Source organism: Drosophila miranda, assembly GCF_003369915.1.
Source record: "Drosophila miranda strain MSH22 chromosome Y unlocalized genomic scaffold, D.miranda_PacBio2.1 Contig_Y1_pilon, whole genome shotgun sequence".
NCBI classification, from domain to species: Eukaryota; Metazoa; Arthropoda; class Insecta; order Diptera; family Drosophilidae; genus Drosophila; species Drosophila miranda.
The window spans coordinates 16,529,057-16,554,614 of NW_022881603.1; the positions used below are offsets into that span (position 1 = coordinate 16,529,057).

At 44.6% G+C, this 25,558-nt stretch overlaps 3 protein-coding genes, 1 long non-coding RNA gene and 1 pseudogene across 6 annotated transcripts; 4 read left to right on the forward strand and 1 right to left on the reverse strand.

Moving 5' to 3' along the window:
- Window positions 1-3,840: 3,840 nt before the first annotated feature.
- LOC117189432 overlaps window positions 3,841-25,558 on the forward strand; it is a 69,757-nt pseudogene continuing 48,039 nt past the window's right edge.
- Window positions 15,437-15,896, forward strand: LOC108159244. Of its 2 annotated transcripts, none has more exons than XM_017292367.2 (2): window positions 15,437-15,710; window positions 15,804-15,896. In XM_017292367.2, the coding sequence occupies exon 1, from the start codon at window positions 15,541-15,543 to the stop codon at window positions 15,664-15,666; it is 126 nt and encodes a 41-aa protein (XP_017147856.2). In that variant the 5' UTR covers window positions 15,437-15,540; the 3' UTR covers window positions 15,667-15,710; window positions 15,804-15,896. The 2 variants fall into 2 exon arrangements, with proteins under 2 accessions (XP_017147856.2, XP_033250445.1); XM_033394554.1 differs by having other exon boundaries at window positions 15,440-15,710; window positions 15,785-15,877.
- LOC108159242 lies at window positions 15,915-16,481 on the forward strand. The gene has a single exon (XM_017292366.2). It carries the CDS (start codon window positions 15,939-15,941, stop codon window positions 16,116-16,118), a length of 180 nt encoding a protein of 59 aa, XP_017147855.2. The 5' UTR covers window positions 15,915-15,938; the 3' UTR covers window positions 16,119-16,481.
- On the reverse strand, window positions 16,985-17,533 carry LOC117189434 (protein PXR1). Its single transcript, XM_033394553.1, has one exon. It carries the CDS (start codon window positions 17,421-17,423, stop codon window positions 17,100-17,102), a length of 324 nt encoding a protein of 107 aa, XP_033250444.1. The 5' UTR covers window positions 17,424-17,533; the 3' UTR covers window positions 16,985-17,099.
- On the forward strand, window positions 17,629-19,333 carry LOC117189435. Of its 2 annotated transcripts, none has more exons than XR_004473404.1 (4): window positions 17,629-17,783; window positions 17,861-17,959; window positions 18,018-19,069; window positions 19,126-19,333. It is a non-coding gene; the product is annotated as an uncharacterized LOC117189435 (long non-coding RNA). The 2 variants fall into 2 exon arrangements; XR_004473403.1 differs by having other exon boundaries at window positions 17,632-17,783; window positions 18,055-19,069.

Genomic DNA, 25,558 nt, shown 5'->3' on the forward strand with positions numbered 1-25,558 from the left:
AAATAAGAGGGGGCGAGAGCATGTGAAAGCTTTTAAGTGACAATTAGTGGTCCGCACAGCACCGATATGGCGCGAATTGACGTGCAGAAAACTTTTACATTAAACACTGCGGCCGAGCCGAGCGGAGCCGATTCCAAATTAATATTAATCGTGTTCTATTGTATACCGCTACCCACTTCTACAGTCCTGCGAGAGGACTGACTAAAATATTTGAATTTATTACGGACGGACACACGGACACGCGGACGGAGGCTCCCATGGTCTAACCTGAGGGAAAACCAGATTTGCCGTTGATTGAATCGGCTGCCGTTCGTAGGAGGCACTTTGATATCCTGTACTAATGCGGATGTTTTCTTATGCATTCCAGAAAATTCAAATTTTCGAAATTTAAATGAGGAAAGGCAGCGCATGTTTCTGCCGTGTCCCTCGCATTCAAATTGCGATCCTCTAGCTACACAGTTGTACTGTACTGCAAGCTGGTCATCAATTTGTGTTCAATATTTAATGAGCTGAATGTTTGCAGCTGCTGAAGCGCGTGTGGGGCCAGTGGGGCTTTAATGTGTGCTCGGCTGGCCCTAAATTGTTTGTGGGGCGTATGAGTAATGTCGCCAAGCGCACTTGCCTGCTGATGTGTGGCAAATGCAGTGCCAGCGACCAAATCAGCCATAAAATCCACATCCCCGCCTGTCAGGGCCATGCCGCTCTGGCTTTTGTCAACATTCTCCCCCCCTCCAACATTTCCCTCTCCGCTACGCTCCTGGCCACATTAGCCAACTCATTTGCGTTGCATGTCGAGAGCATCAAGTCGCTCAACTGGAGTGCAGCAGAGGAGCCAGGCAGCTACATATTTTTGCCGCTTAAGTGTTTTCCCAGCGTCGAGTGGAGCCTCATCTTGACACGTTTAATTTGTGTAAGTACACGTACTTTCCATCGCCTACTTTGCAGTCGAGGCCAGGTCGGTCTCGTCTCTCTGGCGGATCGTTGAGAGAGTCGAGGAGTCGCGCTACCTCGCATCCTCCTTATTGGCTCGAACAGAGGAAATCAATGAAAAATACTGCATAACTTCATTTGGCCCCAACGGAATGACATTCAAGTGGCAAGTGGCACGTAGTGCGATGCAGAAAGGAGAGGAGGACACACACACAAAGCGATGTCTCCATTTAAAGTCATTTTGCGTTTGCCCAACGAGTATTTTGTTCGAGTGCTCCCTGTGCTCCACGCTGCTCCCCCATCCTCATCGGCGAGCCCTTATCCGCTCACTCTCAGTGACACATTTTTACCGTTGCCAGGCGATGCACTGCATTCTTAAGCGCATCCTCTGCCCCGCCCGCCCCTTCGGTTGGGGATAGCTCTCTACGGTCTGGAGAGCACCCATCCAGCAATCAATAGGGTCCTTTTGGGGTCTCGGCCTGTCAGTTAATGCGCACAATTAAGTACCAAAAAACCCCGCAAAGGAGTGCGGCGTGAAATTCCACCAAGCACAGAAGTGGCAGAAGCAGCAGTTGGCCAAGTTAACACCCCTCCCCCTGCCGCACGTCGCATTGTTGCAGTGGATGCGGCGGTGCTTTAATTACATGAGCCGCTCCTCAGCTCAGGCACAGTCCGGTCACGGGTCCTGCTCCTTTGTGTATTCTGCAGGGGCATGGACACGGGCACGGGCACGGGGGCCATTTTCCTTTAACGTTTCTGTTGCCATTTCTTTTGCCGCGAAGTGCTCGGACCTGCCCGTAAGTCGCGCCAAACATAAATTTCCTCTGACAAATGCCCTCGGCTCAGCATAGTTTTTATTTTAGTGAGATTTTTCATAATTGCCCCCAGGCAGAATTTCCACCAAGCGACGGTGGAGGGCATCTTCATTTGATTTCTGAACTTCCAAAGGGGGAGACCTTTGAAATCTTTGTTCTTCTCAATCCTTTCCTTGACATTTTTTAAGAGTGCCCCTGCCTGACCTTTCCCTGACCTGTCACTGTACTACACAGTTTCATTGATTCATTGGCATAGAGTAGTCTTGGCTTGCTTTCGTTCGTGTGATTAATGAGTTTTTCTCTGGCTTTTTGTTTACTGGGCTAAATATATTTTGTTATTTATGGCCACAGCCAAAGGATTTTCTTTGGCTGATGAATGCAAATTTGAGGAGAGTTCAGTTCTAGCTAATGGAACATATGTTGCTTCAATACGGAGTCCACTTGACGATCCAATCATTATTGATGGAATTAGTATATTTAACTTACTTTGATCTGTGTCACAAGTCTGAAACTTTTGGCACTCACTTAATGCAATTAGCCATGCTTCATCAGAATTTCCTCTTTACTTATTTATAAGCCACGTTCAAAAGTAAGAAAGCCGCAATCAGAGCACGAATGGAAGGTCTGACAGTCAGACAGACAGATAGACACTCGGTGGCGTATGTCTAGTTTGAGAGAATAATGTAATTTGTGTAATTTTTGAATCCTCTTGGAAAATTACCAATTTGTGGCTGTATATGATTGTGGTGTGAAAATGCCAGGACAGCATTTGGCTCTGCAGAACAGAGCAGAATATATACAGATTTAAGGACAAAACAGCAACTAACATGTGCCGTGACTTCCGTAAAAGAGCAAAACAATGGAAAATCGAAAAATAAATTGGAACGAAATGATTTCTCTGTGCTCTGGACTCTGCCTGGCTCCCGGGTCCTGGCTCCCTTGCGGATTCGTCTTTCGCCTCCGTTGCGGCGTCTCTGTTTGGCATTTTGATCTTTAAAAATTGCTTTGAACTTTTGGCATAAAAAATCGTAGCTGGCTATCTGTTCGGAGGGCAATAAGCCCAAAGATAAACCTATACGCCCAGGGCTTGTGGGGAAAGTCCCTCGGCGGGATAGAAAATGGGTTGGGTTGGGCTGGATTGCGTTTTTCCGAGCTGTGTTTTTGTTGGGGCGGGGGCGGGGGGACTGTTGTCCCAGCCGTATACGGAGAGTGTTAACTGTCAAGGCACCAGCTGTTTCGGTTGTGTGTGTGTGTGTGTGTTGGCCATAAATTCAATTTTGAAAGTGGGACAATGAAAGGATGGGGAAAAAGCTCAAGTTGCGTGTGGGGCTGTGCGGAGACTGCAGGTCCCGTATTGTCATTTGCAACTGCAACTGCAACTGCCACTGCTCATCGCCTGCAAAACTAATAATCAACGAAACTTCGTTACCTTTCCGCACGACCCTCCGCCCATCGACAACGGTGGGGCATATAAGCGAATTTCTGTGTAGGTTTTTATTGATTTTATTGTGATTTTATGGTGTGGGCGCATCTAAATTTAGCCTAAATTTAGAGCTGCTGGATTCCAGGTCATTTGGCCGTGGTTTAGTCGGCTGGCTCTGGCCAAACGGAATTATTAAACAATATTAAAATATACATATATTCCGTATCTTGACACTTTGCCAGCCTCCAGCAGGGCGCCGTTTAAGCGCTTGGGGATCAAATTGTTTAATTTAATTAAACACTTTCTGTAGCATTCTGTGTAATCAAATTATGCTGGCTGCAGTGGCCAGTGGCAAGTGGCATGAACTAAATGGCACAAAGATAGCAAAAATTCTGCCAGGCACGTTTTGTTTGAACTTGAGAAATATCTGAGGCTGCTGGGGGCTGGGCAAGCCCCTTCTGTGCTCTCAACGGGTGTCCCAGACCGCAGGAGCGCTCTCCTATCTTTCATTTTATTATTGCAAAATATCTTGGCCATAATTTCATTTGGCAGGCAAATGCTCTGTCTCTCCCGGGGGAGGCAGCCGGGGCACACTTGAGTCGGTGCGGAGTGGCAATACCCGTGGTCCCCTAGTCCCTTAGTTTTCCCCAACCATCAATTTCTCTTTTCCAGCAGGACAACGACTACGAGCAGCAACAGCAGCAGCGCAACGAGAAAACAAACAATAAATATCAACAGGAGTCCAATAAAGCAGCTTTATATTCAACTAAACAAAAACTGACCAACTTAATTTAATAACCAGCTAATTGTGAAACATATAAGCAAACAGCTACTCAACTGAGCGGACCAAACCCGAACCCGAACTCGAACCCGAACCGAAACAGTTACCCATATCTAATTGTAAGAACGTATTGTTAGCCTACTTTGTAAGTGTACATATGACCAGAATGGAACGCAACTTGGTAAAAGCTTTAAATTAGTCAACTAGGACCACGGGAAACGGCAAATGCTAAGGGCTTTCTGGGACCCTTGACGTCAATTTTTGTTAAGTGTAAAGTGTAACTGAACGTGTAACTGTAGACTGTGCCGTAGACATATTCGAACTATACCTAAACCCCTACCTAACTCCCTATAAATAATCGCCAGCAAGCAGCATTTAGATAACTTTGCAGAGACAAACACTTAAAGAAAACTTCAGGTAAACCAAGACAAACCGTAACAAAACTCAACAAAACTCAATCCGCAACACGAGCTATCATTTCTGGGAGCTTTGTACACAGATGTCTGTTCCATTGCATTTATGTGGTCGTGTCCCCTTGCCTGTGTGTCCTTGTGTGCGTGTGCGTGTGCCCGTTCCTAGCCTAGTACTGCTACCTCCCCTTGCTCTCGCCTGCTGGACTCTGCACGATGAGCAGCAGCAGCGATACCAACAATAAGAGCAGCACCAGCACCAGCCGTAGCCACCGCTTAAGCGGCATCCGTAACAGCAAGTTAGCTAATTGGTTTCCACAAGTAAGTTTTATTTGATTTATTCTTTTTCCTGCATCCTGCATCCTGCATCCCCCAACCCCCAACGCCAATCCTCCATTTACAGTTATCACTATTATTTGCCACACAAGTTTCACACAGCGAAAGGGAGGCGGCCTCGGCCTGAAGAGCTGAACAGTTGAAGAATCGGTCCCAAATCCCTCTCAATGGCAAATCGAATTAAAATGCCAATCCTTTGGCAACACGTACACCGTCACGAGCAAACAGATCCCAGACACAGGCACATATTGTTGCCAGGAATCCATTGTTGTATTAGTAGGCTGATACCCCGTAATCATAAGGGAACGTAGGTTTGCTCAAAAGAGGGTCAAATAATCAGACTGCCACGGTGGCTGTAAGGGGCACTAAAAAAGGATTCAACTGGAGGAATATATCATACACTGCCCTACACTGGGTATCATTTAAGGCGACCCAATGCTACTGCACCTGCCATGATATTGCAGCATGAACCGTACCCAATCCAATCATCCTCATCATCATCCTACAAACACACACACAGCTCTTGCCCCGTCCCTGGTCCTCCGGCTTTGAATTTAGAGACATTGTTGATTCTTCCATTATATATTTATATAAAGAGAGTTGTATTTGCTGAAGCTGTGCATGTGTTTTGCTTTTGGTTTCTGCTCTATGCTTACCACAACATGAGAACCCTCACAGAACCCATGCTCATAATAAACTGTGAGAGAAGAAGGGCTTTATTGGAACGAACTTTGACGACATATGGAGCATGTCCTGCTGTGGAGTAAACAGCTCAACGCTTCAGCGTCATGTAGTCGCCCTGCAGCCAGCAGATTGTCCTCTCGTTGGAGGCCCGGAGCATCCTCGAGTCCACCAATCTCTTTAGCTTGGAGCTGAAGTAGAAGGTATGGAGGCCATTGAGGACCAGGAATTTGCTTAGCCAACTGTAATAGCACACCTTGCTGAGGTGCTCCAGGAGCTCCATCGCGAGCATTTTTATACGCCCTCGAGCAGGAGCAATTAGCTTTTAACTAATGGCCAAACTATTAATAATCGAGGCGAAGTTATCAATTTCCGCTGAAAAATTGAGGCACACTTTGCGGATCATTATCCAGTACCTATGTACGAGGTAGGTACTCTCTCAAGTAATCCAATATTATATACTTTATGTACATCAAAGCCATGGAAATCCTATTGAATTTCGAGCCGAGCTGAGGTCGATACAAAAAGGTTTTGGCAGGCTATCGACCAAAGAATACCCTTTAATCGAATGGAAAATGGTTTGAGGTGAAAAATGCAAGTAAAGTGGATGGCCAGAAAACTCAATTTGCACTGCTACTAATAGCTCTCTATTCTGGCCGTAATACAAATCCAATTGCTCAGATTATTTGCTGGTTAGGTAGATCCTTTCAATCGCATATCTAGTTTTCCTGGAGCTGCGTACAAACATCTGCTCGAAACCAATGTATCCCTGCACTCCACGGATACCATGTACAATATAAAGACGTCAAAAGGCAGCGAATGGAATGAATTTCAATACTGATAAATCAAATAACGTCACTGGCAAAGCCCTTTGTGTGGCAAACTATAATAAAAGTATAGATACAAAGGTCCTCAGGGTCCACTCTGGAGACCCCCTGCTCCCGCCGTTCCTGGTCGGTTCGTGAGGCAATCAATACTGCTTTGTAATGAAGAAATAAAAGTGGAATGTCCACTTGTGTTGTTCGGGCACTGTCGTAAAAATTGTCTACATTTTTATTGCATATCTGGCGGCGGGGAATATTCATGCCCCTCAGCACTCCAGCCAGGGCGGGCCAAAGGACCGTGAAAAGATTGTATTCTGTCTGCCGTCCGTCTGTCCGTCCCACTCACATGGCTAATGGTCTCAGGACAAGGAGAGCCTGAGCAGCACGCACCAGCGCCTAAGCGCGTGCTGAGCTGGAAAATATTTCCTTTTGTGGTTCGAATGCGGCCATACCGTAGCACCACCACCACCACCACCTCCAACGCTCGCCAGCGACAAGTGTTTATTTTGGCATTTGGCCCCCAACTTTTTTGTTCGACCATCTGCCTAGTCAGCATTTGGCAGCGCACTCAACCCGATAGAGGAACCTCAACAGAAACCCCGAACCCGTGACTGAAGAGGCCATTGTTGGCCCTAATGATTATTGCTTTCCTTTCGTTATTTTGCTTCCTGCATCGGCATTGTTCGCTTTCGGGAAATTCCCCACATTGTTTGGCTGTTCTCCGACGTTTTTTTACGACGATTTTCAATGGGCGTACAAAAATAATTTGCGGCAAATCTGAGGCTGGTAGGGTAAGGATTTTATGCTGCTTAAATGATTTGCTAATTTTGGTAAGCAACTCACGGCCTTATGGGCTCTTCCTGAATTGGCCTCGTAAATAGTCTTAATAAGGAGCAAACTACACGCTCAAACTGTCAAATGATCCCAAGAGAACTTATCCGATTTCGACAGGTGGAAGAGCTAATATAATATTATTGGACGACCTAACAGTGGCATACATATATGGACATTTACATAGAATTCTGATTTTCCATTTTCGGAAAAGCTTTCCTTAGTTATGGTATAATGTGTATGGTTTTCCCGTTCTTCTAGGTCTTCTGGTTCTTGGTCCGGTATATTTCGGATCAGGTGTCGCTGGCGGTAACTTTTCTGTTTCTCGTATTGTAAACACCGTTGCTTCCGTTGGTTTCGTGGATTCTGTTGATTCTGTTTCCATATCAATGCAGTTGGTCTGGCATTCTTGCCTCGTCGAGTAACCCTGAACACACGTCAGGCCTTGTCTGCACTTACACTTTCTGCAATTAATCAGTTCTTAGTCATTCCCATGGTACTGGCCGCACAGTGCAACGAATTCGTTTTTTCCGCTCAACAATCCCTCGCCACAGATGATCTGAGAATTCCTTCACGCGGAATATGGCCGAGCGGACCTGCATGAGGACACCGAAACTGTCTAAAGGACTGGACCAATGATTATGCATGGTTTCTTATCTCTTTATACCCGATACTCAAAATGGATGTGTGTAACGCCCAGAAGGAAGCGTTTCCGACCCTATAAAGTATATATATTCTTGTTCAGCATCAATAGCCGAGTCGACTGAGCCTTGTCTGTCTGTTCTAGGATCAGATCGGATTATTATCATAGCAAGAAGGAACAAATCAATTTGCAGTGGCTACGCCACCCTCTCTCTCTCACACACTCTTCGCAGGACAATGTGTGCGGCCCCTGGCGGAGACAAGCCATACCGACTGACTATCGGGTATACGACACCGTTCCCCCTCGTTTAATTTCTGCCCACCGTAATTGTCTTACCCCGACACTCGTACACTCTCCTCAATTCCTCCTCTGTGATGGCATTAATAATTAAGTTTCGGGTGCGCAATCATTGAGAGTGTTTTAAAGTGTTTGGTGGAATGTTGGAGCAGACGACGGGACAACGTCTCCAGACCAAAACAAATTTATACAAATTTTTGATTCATTTAATTTTGGCTCAGACTGTGAAAGCAGCTGCTCCCTCTCCACTCGCACAGCTCATTAGGCCAGGGTATTCGCCTGCTAATTGTACGGAAACCTTGGGCTGATGACATCCTCCACCACCATCCCCCAGCCATATATCCGTGTTTGTAAATCGGTTGATTGCAGCCGCTCAATCAATCAATCAATCACTTTGCGCTCTGCTCAGTCTGGTTACATTTGAATACTGAAGTAATGAGAGCTGGCAGCCCCGCATTGCTCGGGAATCGGGCTTACCCATGGCGCTTCCGCCGCTGCCAGACATTGTACGAGTGGACAACCCGCTCGGAATGTGGTCCCATATTTCAATTTCCGGCTTGGAAAGAGAATTTCTACTTTTCAGCTTTGAGCTGTCTATTTGCTTGGACAGTTCCCGACCACTCCTTCCGCCGCCGCCTTCCGCATTCCTCCTTCCAGCCGTATTGTACGCTTTCTGACTTTTTTGAGCAAAATGCCATTTCTCTTCAAATTTGATTGATGCTGCGGAAGTTGGTTGCGCCCTCGAGCGTGTGTCGATTTGCTCGATTTTTGTTTTGCTATTTTCCAGATTTCGATTTCTGCTTTGCGGAGATTAAGTTTGTGGCCTTGCAACTGTGAGAGCTTCCCAAAGCCATGTATAAGCCATGAGAGCAAACATTTCAAAAGATTACAAAATAAATTGTGAGAAATAGTGGAAAAGAGCACAGGGGAACACACATATTCTTCTTTCTTTCAAATCAAAACCCTTTTCGAACCCTACATATGTTTAAATAAATATATATAGGTATTCCATCCCCGAACCGATCATCAGAACAGATGCCTTGCACAATGTGATTCCATTAGGTTTTTTTCTTTTACAAAATATCGAGCATTTTCGATAGTGTCGGGTTTGTCATTAGGGATTGTTCATTCATGCAGGCGGATTCCTCTTTGCGAATCCGATATTTATGCTTTTGCCTTGTGTTTACCGAACGTTTTTTATTATTTATGTTTATAAAGCTCCCAAAAATAGATACACGCACACACACACACGAGCATCGCTGCACACATTAATCGGAAAACTCAACGTGCTTCTAACATTTTCCATAAAACAACTCAATTGAAAAACTTCGACGAAAAATGAACATGAAATGCTCTGCCAAATTAATAAAAATACAATGCATAATTGGACTAATAACTACGAAAATTTGCGCACTAAAACAACAACAACAACGTACAATAATTCAACGAAAAAAATCGGAAATATAATCAAATAAAAAATTGACATCGAAATTACGCTGCTATCAATATCCACCCCATCAACGCTACTTCCGCCACCACCACCACCCAATCGCCCACCGCCCACCGCCCACTGCCCACCGCCCACTGCCAACCGCCCGCAGAATGTCAATGTTCTTCTTTCGATTACATAACCTGCAGCGCGCCGAGGAGAACAAGCGCAAGAAGCGCGTCGAGCAGCAGCGCCAGCAGCAGCGCCAGCGGCGGGGGCCAAGGTCTTCAAATGTGTCAACGACTCCACCGGCCACCTGACCCTGGCCCCCTCGCGACTGTTCGAGCGCACGCCGATGAGTCCGTCGGACAGCCTGGACGAGATTGCGCTGCAGATACCCAGGTGAGTCGACTGCCGTGCCCCAAGGACGCCAAACACCTTGAACATTTCTCGAACCCACGTGCGAGAGGTAATAGACGTGTCTGCGGTTCTTTCGGTTGCCACCTTGTAATGACTTTCGCACCTTCTTTTCCAATTGTCTCAAAGAATGGGAATCCAAGGTAACCAAAGCCGCATGAAGATTGAAAGCGGGCTTCATCTGTTTTCGGGACTTCTTGGGTTTCGTCTGTTGCTGACTGAGTGACACACTCCTCAGACGTGTGGTATCTGGGAGGCTTGTGAGGCAAGCCGCGCATTTAGCACAGCGTGGCTTGAAGAAATTCAAGGGGAATCCAACCACATAAGTGGAAATAATTTAATGTAACCGCAAATTAATGTTCGAGTGTGCCAAATGCTCTTACGTTTCACTTGCGGCATGAGGGTCTCGAGTTTAGCTTCTGCTAATCATGTTTCGCCAAGTCAACCATTGTGACATGTGGAGCCATTGTGGAGCTGCTTGTGGCATGGAAACTGTTCAAAGTGACCGCCACGATAATTAGATATTGATCTCTAACAACACTGCGCATGTGCCCTGCTGCATATCGATGTTCTCATATCGATGTTCTCATATCGATATTCTTCTTTTGGCGTCTGTCTCTTGCGTATGTTACTCGGAAGCACATATAATTCTGTATACTGATCTTCTGCTGTCTTACAAATAAAATAACTTTAACAGGTTATGGGCCCAGACACCAATTCACCCAGAAACAGTGAGAAACAATAAAGATTGTTTGATGCTTAGTGAAAAGCAGTGCTAAAAAAATGGCATAGACTCATTACTGTATGTGTGTACATAGAAAGGCAAAAGAACAAGTTGAACAAATTCGCATTGTGTTTTTTTGATTAGATTTTTGCAGCGAATCGGACCGTTGCCGTGGTTTAAAGTCCAAAACAAAGCAGTCCCAACGGATCAAGAAACGGAGACTCAAGTGTGTATTCCAAAAAGTGCGTATGCCAAGCCGCACAAAACCGCGAGTGTGTATACCCAAAAGTGTGTATACCAAGGCATAGAAAATCGCGAGTGTGTGTGTGTAAATAGCAACTCGGAGGGATACTTAAAAGAAAACGAAAAAACAAAAGAAAGACACGGGCAACAGTATTGTCGTCGTAGTTGCTTTGTGCATGAGACGATCGACAGTTACAAATTTTGCACTGTGGGACAAATAGTATCAAAAATTAGTTGAAATATGAATTTCAATATTGAGAAACTGGACGAAAACAATTATAGCACATGGGAAGTTTTGATGAGAAGTGTTCTCATACAAAATGATTTGTGGCCAATCGTCAGTGGTAAAATTGAGCTTAGTGAAAGTGCAACAAATGAGCAACGTGCAGCTTTTGAACTAAAGGATGAAAAGGCGTTGGCGTCGATTTTACTTTGTGTAAAATCGACCCAACTAAACAATATTAAAAATTGTGTATCGTCGTCACAGGCATGGCAAAAGCTAAATAAAATTCACAGGCCAAGCGGACCAGCAAGGGTAGTGCTTTTAATTAAACAATTGTTGACGTTAAAAATGTCGGATGGTATAAGTGCACAGGAATATTTGCGGAAATTCCAGGTGGTACACGAGGCTTTAGCAGAGGTCAACATAAAGGTTGATGAAAAGATCTTATCAGTTGTGTTGCTAAATGGTTTGCCTAAATCGTATGAAAGTTTTGTTGTTGCGATTGAGACGCGAGATGATTTGCCGAGCTTGAGCATGCTAAAAATAAAAATTTCTGAAGAAGCGAAAAACTTTATGAAGGGCAAAAAGTGTTTTAAGTGCGGAAAGGAAGGGCATTTTAAATCGGAATGCCGTGCTAAAAGCAAGCAGGAAGGAGCAAACAACAAGGGCGCAAACAGTAAAAGCGGGGAAAGATTGGGTACAATGCTTTGCGTAACCGAATATGCCAAAGTGGAACCAGAAAAATATTTACCAATCCTAAATTTAGCTAAGCCAAATGACCAGATGTTAAATGCATGGTGCATAGACAGTGGCGCAACGGCGCATCTATGTTGTGACAAGGAACGCTTTGTGTCGTTCACGGAAGATAATCAAAAAGTATTTTTAGCCGGCGGTAAATCACTTATTGCTGAAGGGCATGGAACTGTTCAAGTAAAGTTCGGTGATAGATCCGTTACGCTGGAAAAGGTTATCTTGGTACCAGATTTGCAGTACAATTTTATATCGGTCACAAAACTATTAAAACATGGAAAAAAGTTGTGTTTGAGAAAAATCAAGCGATGATTTTTGAAAACGGAAAAATAGTTATAAAGGCACATCTGGAAAATGGATTGTTTATGGTTCAGGACAATCAGGAAAAGTGTATGAACATTGTAAATGTTGAGGCAGATGCATTCAAATGGCACAATAGGTTCGGCCATGTACATTTTGACGCATTAAAGGAAATGGTTAACAAGGAGATGGTAATAGGTCTCAAGGGCATATACAAGCCAAAACAAGTGTGTGCAACATGCGCAAAAAGTAAAATTTGCGTGCAACCATTTCAATCGAGCACAAACAGGTCAAAGGGCGTTCTAGACTTAATACATACTGATGTATGCGGTCCAATGCAAAAGCAGTCAATGGGAGGCAATCGATATTTCGCCACATTTATTGATGATTGTTCAAGATATGTATCAGTAAGTTTCCTAAAAACCAAAGATCAGGTTTTCGAGGCTTTTAAAGAATTTAAAAGTCAAGTTGAGTGCCAAACTGGGAGAAAAGTCAAGGTTTTACGAAGCGACAATGGCCGAGAATACATATCAAACGTTTTTGATAATTACCTAAACCAAAATGGAATAAAGCGAAACTTAACAGTGCCATATACACCTCAACAAAACGGAGTTGCAGAAAGGGCCAACAGAACATTGGTAGAAATGGCAAGAAGTATGCTGCTGCATGCTGGGTTAAGTGAATGCTATTGGGCAGAAGCGATTCGAGCTGCCACCTATTTGCGAAATAGAGTGGCAAGCAGCTGCTTGAGCGGGGTGACACCTTTTGAAATATGGACAGGTAGAAAGCCAGTGGTATTTAAGAGTTTTTGGCTCAGTAGCGATAGCTCTAGATAAAACAAAGAAATCAAAGTTCGCACAGAAAGGCTTAGAGTATATAATGGTGGGCTGCTCGGATACGGCCAAAGCATACCGTTTGGTCAGTAAAGAAACCAGGAAACTCGTAGAGAGTAGGGATGTCATTTTTGTAGAACCTGAAGGGGGCAAACTAGATGCATCATGTTCCAATGACATGGCATCAATTGAGGTTCAACAAAACCAGTACTCTGAACCCGAAATGGATAGCGAGCAATTTAAAGATCCAGAAAATGAGCCAGAAAATCAGGAGGAGATTAGGTCTAGTAATGACATTCTTGTAATTCCAGAACCAATAAGAGGACCAGGACGCCCAACCATAGTACGGACGGGCAAGCCAGGACGACCATGGAAGCAGTATCATATGCTCAATGCGATACTGGCAGCAGACGTACAAGTTCCACAAAACTACGCACAAGCTGAACGGTCTACTGAAGGCGAGATATGGAAAGCATCAATGAAGGACGAGTACGAATCTATCGTAAAGAACGGCACGTGGTCGCTTACTAAATTGCCTAGCGGGAAAAAGTCCATTGGATGCAGATGGGTTTACGCAGCTAAGTCCAATCCGGATGGAAGCGTGAACAGGCTCAAATCACGTCTGGTGGCGAAAGGTTGTAGCCAACGCTACGGGATCGACTACAATGAAACATTTGCACCAGTTGTACGCCACGCAACTATCAGGTTGATAATTGCACTTGCAGTCGAACATGGTCTCCACCTACATCAAATGGATGTTCCAACGGCGAATTGGAAGATGAGGTTTTTATGAGACAACCTGAGGGCTTCATCAGCGAAGTTCACCCAAATCACGTTTTGAGGCTTCACAAAAGTATATATGGCCTAAAACAATCAGGAAGAGTGTGGAACTCTACGTTGGATGCAACGCTGAAACGCATTGGTTTTATACCGACTGTCAACGAACCCTGTCTGTATTGTAAGCCAGGTAAAAATATGTGTCTAATAGCTGTCTACGTAGATGACATTATTTTGGCGTGTAAGGACCTAGATGATATATCTGATATCAAGATAAAGATCGCAGCAGAATTTGATGTGGTTGACATCGGGCCTATGCAATACTTTTTAGGTATTGAGGTGAAACGTGAAGGCAGTACGGGTGCTATTTCAATCAGCCAACGGAAGTATATTAGAGACTTGCTCGAACAGTACAATTTGAAAGATTGTCGACAGACGTCCACGCCTCTTGAAGCTGGTTACCAGGTGGCATGCAACAAAGAGGACTGCCGCAGGGTCGACATCACATCGTTCCAAAAGCTAATTGGAGAGTTATCTTATCTTGCTGTTATGACTCGTCCGGACATTGCGCATTCGGTGAACAAATTAGCACAACGTAACAAGGATCCTCATTCCGAGCATGAAGCGGCAGCCAAGCACATCCTTCGATATTTGGCAAAAACTATCGACTGGGAGATATGCTACACAAAGCAAGGAAAGGCAATTGAGTGTTTTGTTGATGCAGATTGGGCAAGTGATATGACGAACCGAAAGTCATTCACTGGCTATGTATGCATGTTGGCAGGAGGAGCGGTTTCTTGGGAGTCAAGAAAGCAATCGACGGTTTCCCTCAGTTCCACGGAGGCAGAGTACATAGCCTTATCATCTGCAGCAAAAGAGGCGATATACTTTCGCAGCCTACTGATTGACTTGAAGCTGATGTCCAAGGAGTCAGCTATTCAGATGTACGGCGACAACATTGGAGCACAGCAGCTTGCTAGAAATCCCATGTTTCATGCACGTACAAAGCACATCGACGTCAAGATACATCATATTCGAGAGGTTCTCAAGAGAGGTGAAGTCAACATTGCGTATCTGCCAACCGATGAGATGATAGCAGATGTCCTCACAAAGAACTTAGCCAAGGTTAAGCACCATAAATTTGTATTCGCATTTGGTTTAAAAGATCGTTTATAAGTGCTTGACATGTTATTGGATATTAGTTAAGTATATTTAAAGTTTGTAAACATGCGTTGTGTTGAGGAGGAGTGTTCAAAGTGACCGCCACGATAATTAGAAATTGATCTCTAACAACACTGCGCATGTGCCCTGCTGCATATCGATGTTCTCATATCGATGTTCTCATATCGATATTCTTCTTTTGGCGTCTGTCTCTTGCGTATGTTACTCGGAAGCACATATAATTCTGTATACTGATCTTCTGCTGTCTTACAAATAAAATAACTTTAACAGAAACCATTCTCAGAATGACAGTACAATGAACAGAATGGCAGTTGTGCCTGGAGGAGATCAGAATGTACTTTTATTTTCCATTTGGGGCCAGTGGCAGATTGTTTATTGTATCCTTTGCTGGGACAGACCTAATCCCAAATACTTCTTTAAATTGGCTCGCGAAATCCTTCAATTAATTAACTGCGGCTGCGAGTGGAGGACTCTGAACTTGGCTTTCGTGGGGGGACTGTTAATTTATCTGACTGTTTGTGAAAAAGTTATCCCAAAGCAGGCAGCGAGATTTACATTTTCCGCTTGAAGTACTCGGTTATTTGGAAAACATTCAGCATTCACTTTCGACAGCTACACGCCTCACAAAATTAGAAATAGGCAAACATTTACACAAATCTAGAAGTTGCCAATTTGTCCAATTAGCCCCAAAATGAATATGCTGTGTGAGCGTGTGTCCGCGATCCTGGCGGGCACCCTTGTGGGCATGTGGTACGCCAAGACCTTTCCCGCCGAAAAGGATAACAAGGATAGCAAGGACATGACGGGAAAGAAGTAATCGAAACCACTTCACTTCCATCCAGAACCATTACCTTATTGACTGTGAGTTTTTAGCCTGTTTCAGGCCGGGCCATATATCAGAAGAGTTACTATTTCCCGATTATTATCTGCTACAGCGCCTTAAATTACCCACAGACTTGAGCAAACAAATGGAACCCAGTCGTCGGGACAAAGATCTCAAACCAGCTTCAATTTATTCAGCTCTCGTCCGACTTTCGAAGCGTTCCATTTTTTGTTAAATGGAAGATCGAATTGGAAGAGCTTTGAAACATGCCCTGTTGCAAGCGTAACGAAATCCGCCGTAACCCGTGCCGCAGCCCATCCGTTCTGGCCCGCCTCAACTGCGTTGAATGCAATCGACTGCTAATCTTCATGGTCGGAGTAGGACTTGGGGCGCTCTACATACGCAAGTTCAATGAAGAACCGCAAACTGACAAGAAGAAAAAGTAGTCCCGGTCTAAAGACGGGTCAAATCAGTCCTCAAGGGATGCATCGAGATGGATGGTTCTGGACATTGAACATCTCAACAAAGCACCCTGCCAGCTCTACACCGCATCGATGCCACTTGGAAGGAGTGATAAGGATGGTTCTGGAAGTCAAGAAGCTCCGAGTCTCTGATCAAGCCTTACGCAAGGATCCGAGAAGTCCAACAGCAGAGCAATTCGCTTATTTGGCAATTGGTAATCGATCAAGTTACAATAAGCAGAAAGTCTGAGGATCGTCATCCAGTTATAAGCTTGTGCCAATGATTCGATTATACCATTCTTTCTAAATCAAGCTGTCTTAAAAAATAAAAATCCCGTACCAAATTGATATTTGAAATATGTATATAAAGGACTATGTAATAAAGAATCAATTGATCTATAAATTTCCTATCTTAAATAGACAAACATATATGTATTAAATTAATATTAAGGAAAAAGTGTCTGTGAATGGCTTCAGCTAGATAGTTTTAAAACGAAAGAATGTACTCATGTAGTTTCCAGAGACAGACAGTGGCTATTAACTGGTGGCTATATCCCTATAAAACAGAGACATCGCCATCTAAACTAAGCTGTTGCTTATGATCGGGAATATCCTAGGGGTCGAGCCCCCTGCACACTCGCTTCGCTATAATAGAGAGATTTCTTCGGGGTTGGATGCACTTCCTTTGATAAAATACTATGCAAAGACGGTGTAATAGTCTGCTGTTGGAGCATTTATTTCTGGAATGTTAATGGTTGTCTGAATATCTTTTATCCGCTATATATGGAATTCCAAACTGAGCAAACAGCTATCGATTTGTATGCACGAATCCCAGCCCGTACTGCGTGAAGTTCGAGTGATAAGAATTGGTTTATTGGGGTCTAAGCTTGAACTGAAAATTTATAACTTGGGGATGGGGATCTTCTTGGTGATAAACAGCTGTAGAGGGTTCTGCGCAAGTGTTGTTCATTTCTTTTCCTTTTTCTCCCTCTCCTTCCGCTCCTTCTCTTGCTGAGCCTTCTCTTTCTTTTCCTTCTCTTTCCTCTCCTCCTTCTTGTCGCGCTCCTTTTTCTCTTTCTCCAGCTCTTTGGGGGTCTTCTGGACCTGCTTGGCCGGCTCTTCCTGGGCCTTCTTCATTTCCTGCTTCATCTGGTCGTAGTACAGCCCAATGCCGGCCCCGACCAGAAAGAAGGCCAATCGGTTGCAGGGAACACAGTTGAGCTTGGTCCAGAGAGTCGGCCCGGGCTTGCATGGCGGCGGAGGAGGGGGACAAGCCGGACGCTTACACATCTTGCTCTGTCTGGGCTCGAAGACGCGTCAGAAAATATTCACCAAATGAAGATATTTTTTTATCCAAAATTAATTTTGAATATGAAACCAACTTTTACACAATTTTTTTTGTACTGAACCAGAAGTAAACTGTGACTTTGATCTCAGATTCCCAACGAAAGGATTTGGGAAACTGTTTTTCCCAGCCCATGCAGTTGGCCTGTGATTTGACATCAGTCGCACAATTTGTGCGTTACGATTAAACAGTAAATTATTTCGAGCACATTTTTGGAATCCTCAAAATTCTCGCTGCATGGATCGTCTCCTAACTTTGCTCGTAGGCGGAGTTGTCGGCTATATCATTGGCAAGAAGATGTAAAGGTAAATGAGAATTAAGTCACGCTGTCCCCATGCCACGGAGACTGTGGATAGTTGTGTATATATCGTATATCTTTCAGCTGTTTTTCGAGGCATAACTATGGAGAGCTCTTGGCTGTTGACCTTCATCGTTGGCTGCATTGTCGGCTATTTGGTTGGCAAGAACTATTGACAGAAAGGTGAGAATGTTCCCGCTAGCTCGGAGTAGGCTCGGGGCTGTCCTTTACTGTCTTTCAGTCTCATTCGTTCTGTTCTCTTTCATTGATTTCGACAGACAAAAGTGAAGAAAATTAACAGAAATTTTGTTTCAAGAATGGAATTGGATTGGGTGCTTACATTTGTGATTAGATGCTTGGTGGGCTATCTGATAGCCAAGAACTTGTAGGTTTTCAAGAAATTATCAAAATTTAAAGTCAAGAACCAAAAAAACATTCCCCCTGTTTCCCGATCCTTGAACCAAAATGACGCACGTGATCTCCTTCGCCCTGGGCATAGTTATTGGCTTGATGCTGGGCAAGCGATGTTGACGCATGGGACACTGCTTCAGCATCCTAATGGAGCGACCACTCATCACGGCCAAGGTTCATGGTCGTGCTTCTGCCAGCACTCCATGTCCCCCACAAGCCAAATGCCCATCGGCATTCTGTGTCAGCAGATGCCCCTCCGACACATCGAAGCAGATCTTTCACCCACTCTTGCCGCTAAACTAAATTTATTAAGCAGACTGTACAATTAAAGAATCTACAAATAAGAATGATATAGTCAGTCTGGCTGCAGTGATGATTTGATGGCGGGGTTGGGGGATATTCGGGAATACTAGTATGTAGAAGGGGACGTGGAGACCTTCATGGAGTTTATGGGTTCTTTTGAGTAGGCTTTGCATAAACCAGCAGTCAAGACGTGTACGGCAAACTCATTCAAATCAAGTCGTTTACCTCATACGGATACAACTTGGGAGTTTTTCGAACAATTTCTGGTTTCTTTGGCACCTGATAGGAAAGGCAAGGAAATGGAGTGGCTTTTGACATTCATTGTTGGTTGCATTGTGGGTTACTTGATTGCCAAAAACAGATGCGTATTGAATAATATAAGCTCTACAAAAATTCAAAGTAGGCTTTGCTAAAATTGACTCCCTCAGTCGATAGATAGCCGGCCTAGTGGCAGCCCAAAATTGTATTTATACAAATTTTTAAGTTTTGAATTGGATTTGGAAAACGAGGAAAATGCAGCGTTTTCTGACATTCATTGTTGGTGGAATCGTAGGCTACCTTATAGCCAAGAATACTCGCGTAAGTGCCAGATGTTCTGGGATTGTTATTCTTTGTTTCTACTCTTTCTATTGCAGTAAGCAAGAATGACCCATCTGATCTGCTTTGGTCTGGGTGTGTGGGTCGGCATGCTTATGTGCCGACGCTGCGGTACCTGAAGAAGAAGTCCTAGAGCCTTGCAGAATCTATTCGAATTGAATGCCAAGCCAAATTTAAGTTTTTTTAACGTTAAGTCACACACTAAATAAAAGAATTATGCAGTATTCAACATTGCTGTGGAGATAATGTTTTTTATCCCCAATCGGCCGACTAATTATTTCGAATTAAATAAAACTCGGCGCAGAAATAAAATTACGATATGTTCTTTAATGCGTGACATCCAAATTGCAAGTGTGGCTTGCCTGCCCTTTACATTGCCGCTCCGATCGTTAAGCGCAGCTTCGCTCGGCCGACGTCGGTAGGCAGACGCAAAGCGGAGATAGCGAAGAGCGAGCTGGCAGAGAGCGTTTAGCAGGGCAAGCAAGCGCAAAGCTTTAACAAACAAATGAGTGACATAGACATAAGTAACAAACAAAATAAGCGGCTGAGGGCCAAGAATTAGGTGCTATTTGGCAAGCAGCTAATCGGCTGGGTTCTGCTCCGAACATTCACCACCCGTTGGAAGGCAAAGGCTTTCAACAGATCCATCCTGAAGGGGCAGAACCGCTATTTTTCCAACGGCCTCTTGAAAAGGCCTTTTTGAGTGCGGATGACGGCTACTCTGATGGTTCCATCTTTTCCTGGGATGACGCTCTCAGTGCGGCCAAGCGGCCACCTTAATGGTGGCAGCGTTTCCTCCTTGATCATGACGAGCGCTCCTAGCTTGATGCCGACCCACACACCCAGACCAAAGCAGATCAGATGGGTCATTCTTGCTTACTGCAATAGAAAGAGTAGAAACAAAGAATAACAATCCCAGAACATCTGGAGACGATGACCGCCACTTGCTCCGCTCCTGAAGAATCGAAAGATACGCCGTGCTCCATTTTCTCCAAAACGCCTGCTTCATTTGACACAGCCGCTGCCATCGACTAAGTAAATTGACCCGGAGATGCGCCACATCTGGCTCGTCGAATGCAGCTTTCGGGGCTCCATTGAGAAAGTGGTTTGGCGTGAGCACATCTAGATCATCGGGACTTTCTGTAATTGCATAAAGCGGACGGGAATTTAACAAAGCAGAGATTTCACAAGCCAAGGTCTGAATTTCATCAAGAGTAAAAATGTAAGTCCCGACGATGCGATGAAAATTATATTTAGCTGCTTTAACAGCCGCCTCCCACAAACCCCCAAAATAAGGTGAGCGAGGGGGGATGAATTTCCAGTCGATTCCACTAGAAACGCAGAGATGTGACACAGCCGACGTATGAGGATCGCTGAGGAACATTTGCCGAAGCTCCAAAAGCTCATTTTTTGCTCCTACAAAATTTGTAGCGTTGTCTGACCAGATGATTCGAGGTTTGGGACGTAGACTTATAAAACGCCTTAATGCTGCCAGAAAGGATTCTGTAGATAGATCCCGAACGACTTCCAAATGAGTTGCTTTGGTGCTAAAGCATACGAAGACAGCGATGTAACATTTGATAGGAGGCCTGCTTCTGACTTCCGACTTGTGATAAAAGGGTCCGCAAAAATCAACGCCCGTTGTATGGAATGCTGGATTAGTCCTTACGCGATCCGCAGGCAAGTTTCCCATGATATGTTCCCTCAGCACTGGCTTCAAACGAAAGCATCTAACACATTTGCGAATGATTCCCGCAACATATTTGCGTCCACCAATAGGCCAGAATTTTTGCCGAAGCAGTCCGAGCAATCCTTGAGCTCCTGCGTGGAGAAACCTTTCGTAAAAGAAGATAATAATAGAGACAGTGACAGGATGTCCCTTAGGAAGCAGGATCGGGTGCTTCGCGTCGTAGTCCAATTCGGCATTTTGGAGGCGGCCTCCAACACGCAGCAATCCAAAGCTATCCAGAAAGGGATTCAGTGAGGCCATCGTGCTTTTTGGGGGTAGGGCCTGTTTGCTGGCGAGGGCCCTTATCTCTTCCGAAAATTGTTGCTGCTGTATTGCCCTTATGAGCAAATGCGTACCATTTTTGATGTCGATTACGGTAAGTTGACCCTTCGACCGCGCTATGCCTTTGTCCTTGAGAATGTAGAATCGATATATGTAAGCAAAGACGCGCTGCATTGATCCGAATGAGTTTTGAAATTTGCAATCGTACGATACATCCCTTTCGTTTGAAACAACCAATGCTGCATGACGACGTTCTGGTACATCGGTCGGCAATTGCAAGCCTGCAGGCCACTCTGAGCTCTCAAGACGCAAGAATGGTGGTCCAGAGATCCAAAGGCTGCTATCCATTAGTTCAGCGGGCGTGGATCCACGTGATATGATGTCGGCAGGATTCAACTTTGTGGGCACGTGATGCCAAGTCATTCCAGTGGTGAGCTCCTGAATCCGCTGAACTCGATTAGAAACAAATATATTAAAATTCAATGGTGATTCTCGAATCCAGGCAAGGGCTATGGACGAATCCGACCAGCAATGTATTTGGCATGGAGCTGATAATCCCTTAACTATGGTGGACACTAGTTCGGCTAATACGAGGGCAGCGGACAGCTCAAGCTTGGGGATAGTCATACTTTTCAAGGGCGCGACTCTGGATTTAGAGCATAAGAGATGACTTTGCACAATGCCAAGAGCTTCCGAACGCATGTATACACAGGCGCCATATGCTGCTTGGCTCGCATCACAAAACGCGTGCATTTCTAATCTGGCTTGCTGCCGAAGCAAGTAACGTGGAAACTTAAAGTTTTTAACCATCGACAACTGCGAAGTCAGCTCATCCAAGTCGTATGTAGATCCTGGGGCATGCTTTCGTTCCAATTCAACTTTAGGCTTTCGTTCCATAGCGACTGCATAAATATTTTAGCTTTTGTGATGATGGGAGAGATGAGCCCTAGAGGATCGTAGAACCTAGCTAGTGTAAACAGGACCGAACGCTTCGATGTTGGGCCTGCAGCGGTTCCGACGTGAGCGAAGCTAAACAGAAGATTGTCCGTGGTGGGATCCCAAACTAGACCAAGCGCCTTGGTTACTTCAGTCCCGTCATGAAAGGTAAGGAACTTTTCGCGATCCGCCTCCGATACGCCTTCCAAATCAGCGGGATCATTGGAACACCATTTACGTATGGGAAAACATCCTTTCGAAAGTAGCTCCTTTACCTGCTGACGAATCTTGATGACAGAATCAATGCTGTCCCCTCCAGATATGAGATCATCGACATAGAAATCTCTTCGAACAACATCAGCGCCAAGCGGAAAACGCAACTCTTCATCATTTGCCAATTGATGCATAGCACGAATTGCTAAGAAAGCGGCAGGGTTGGGTCCGGAAGGAACAGTCTCCAACTTGAACACCTGAATCTCCTCCTTCGGGTCATTGCGCCATAGGATGCACTGCACGTGCGTATCGGGATGGGAAACGCGTACACAGCGGTACATTTTGCAGATATCGCCACACAAGGCGACTTTAAACGAGGGGGAACGTTGTGAGTTGCTGCGGACACCGCAACTCTACGGTTATACCCGATACTAAGTCGGTATGGCTCTCCTCCGGCAGACGCCGCTAATATTAAACGACACGACAAAGAGTGTGTGCGAGAGAGACAGAAAATCAGTCGGAGCGTGACGTCGGGCGCTGCGTAGCCACTGCAAATTGATTTGTTCCTATTGGCTATAAAAATGATCTGATCTGATCCAGATTCAGCAATCTGATAGATATGGTCATTATCTATGATTCTGCGTTTTTAGTTTTCGCAAATGTGCAATATTGTGGATGCAACAGATTTTCCTTCTTTGTGTGGGCGGAAGGGGGTGGGGCGAAATTTTGAGATTCACGTTTTATAGTAAGATCTAACAGGAGTGCGGATACCAAATTTGGTTACTCTAGCCTTAATAGTCTCTGAGATTTTTGAATATCCCCAGATTTTCGTTCTTTGCGGGGCGGAAGGGGGTGTGGCGAAATTTTGAAACAAGCTCGTCTCGGTCCGATATATTAGGAGTGTGGATACCAAATTTGGTTGCTCTAGCTTTTATAGTCTCTGAGATCTAGGCGCTAATGTTTTACTCTAAGCAAAGCCGCCTATGCTACGTGTGTGTTAGAGAGAGACAGGGCGAGAAAAAATGAAATTGTTTTCTTGATGCTGGCAATAATAATAATACGAGGGGGAACGTTGTGAGTTGCTGCGGACACCGCAACTCTACAGTTATACCCGATACTAAGTCAGTATGGCTCTCCTCCGGCAGACGCCGCTAATATTAAACGACACGACAAAGAGTGCGTGCGAGAGAGACAGAAAATCAGTCTGAGCGTGACGTCGGGCGCTGCGTAGCCACTGCAAATTGATTTGTTCCTATTGGCTATAAAAATGATCTGATCTGATCCAGATTCAGCAATCTGATAGATATGGTCATTATCTATGATTCTGCGTTTTTAGTTTTCTCAAATGTGCAATATTGTGGATGCAACAGATTTTCCTTCTTTGTGTGGGCGGAAGGGGGTGGGGCGAAATTTTGAGATACACGTTTTATAGTAAGATCTAACAGGAGTGCGGATACCAAATTTGGTTACTCTAGCCTTAATAGTCTCTGAGATTTTTGAATATCCCCAGATTTTCGTTCTTTGCGGGGCGGAAGGGGGTGTGGCGAAATTTTGAAACAAGCTCGTCTCGGTCCGATATATTAGGAGTGTGGATACCAAATTTGGTTGCTCTAGCTTTTATAGTCTCTGAGATCTAGGCGCTAATGTTTTACTCTAAGCAAAGCCGCCTATGCTACGTGTGTGTTAGAGAGAGACAGGGCGAGAAAAAATGAAATTGTTTTCTTGATGCTGGCACCGCAACTCTACAGTTATACCCGATACTAAGTCAGTATGGTTCTCCTCCGGCAGACGCCGCTAATATTAAACGACACGACAAAGAGTGCGTGCGAGAGAGACAGAAAATCAGTCTGAGCGTGACGTCGGGCGCTGCGTAGCCACTGCAAATTGATTTCTTCCTATTGGCTATAAAAATGATCTGATCTGATCCAGATTCAGCAATCTGATAGATATGGTCATTATCTATGATTCTGCGTTTTTAGTTTTCTCGAATATGCAATATTGTGGATGCAACAGATTTTCGTTCTTTGTGTGGGCGGAAGGGGGTATGGTGACATTTTGAGATACACGTTTTATAGTAAGATCTAACAGGAGTGCGGATACCAAATTTGGTTACTCTAGCCTTAATAGTCTCTGAGATTTTTGAATATCCCCAGATTTTCGTCCTTTGCGGGGGCGGAAGGGGGTGTGGCGAAATTTTGAAACAAACTCGTCTCGGTCCGATATATTAGGAGTGTGGATACCAAATTTGGTTGCTCTAGCTTTTGTAGTCTCTGAGATCTAGGCGCTAATGTTTTACTCTAAACAAAGCCGCCTATGCTACGTGTGTGTTAGAGAGAGACAGGGCGAGAAAAAATGAAATTGTTTTCTTGATGCTGGCTATAATAATAATACGATCCAATTCAGATTCCGCAGTCTTAAAAATATGGTCATTCTCTACAATTCTACGTTTTTGCTTTTCTCATATCTTTAAAATTGTGGATGCAACAGATTTTCGTCCTTTGTGGGGGCGGAAGTGCGCGGGGCGAAGTTTTGAAATATTTTTGTAGCAGTGACATATCACAGAAGTCTGGGTCCAAAACATCGTTGCTCTAGCTCTTATAGTCTTTGAGCACTAGGCGCTGAAGGGGACGGACAGACGGACGGACGGACAGACGGACAGGGCTCAATCGACTCGGCTATTGATGCTGATCAAGAATATATATACTTTATGGGGTCGGAAACGATTCCTTCTGGACGTTACACACATCCACTTTTACCACAAATCTAATATACCCCAATACTCATTTTGAGTATCGGGTTTAATATCCAATTCAGATTCCGCAGTCTTAAAGATATGGTCATTCTCTACAATTCTACGTTTTTGGTTTTCTCATATCTTTAAAATTGTGGATGCCACAGATTTTCGTCCTTTGTGGGGGCGGAAGTGGGCGGGGCGAAGTTTTGAAATATTTTTGTAGCAGTGACATATCACTGAAGTCTGGATCCAAAACATCGTTGCTCTAGCTCTTATAGTCTTTGAGCACTAGGCGCTGAAGGGGACGGACAGACGGACAGACAAACATGGCTCAATCGTTTCCTTTTGGACGTTACACACATCCACTTTTACCACAAATCTAATATACCCCAATACTCATTTTGAGTATCGGGTATAAAAAGCGGAAACGAAGCAGAGTTATCAGAATTTTAGGTTGGATGGTGGGTCCAGCCATTAGCGCATCATTCAGTGATACTCCAGACGCTGTTTTGGCAGATCCATCGAACACTACGCGTAATTTGGTGGTTGTACTATCCTGCTTGTGGCAAGAAGTACT

What these genes read in the sequence shown, in the direction of transcription:
- LOC108159244 (XM_017292367.2), top strand. Translation starts at nt 15,541, where the DNA reads ATGAATATGCTGTGTGAGCGTGTGTCCGCGATCCTGGCGGGCACCCTT.
- LOC108159242 (XM_017292366.2), top strand. Translation starts at nt 15,939, where the DNA reads ATGCCCTGTTGCAAGCGTAACGAAATCCGCCGTAACCCGTGCCGCAGC.
- LOC117189434 (XM_033394553.1), bottom strand. Translation starts at nt 17,423, where the DNA reads ATGTGTAAGCGTCCGGCTTGTCCCCCTCCTCCGCCGCCATGCAAGCCC.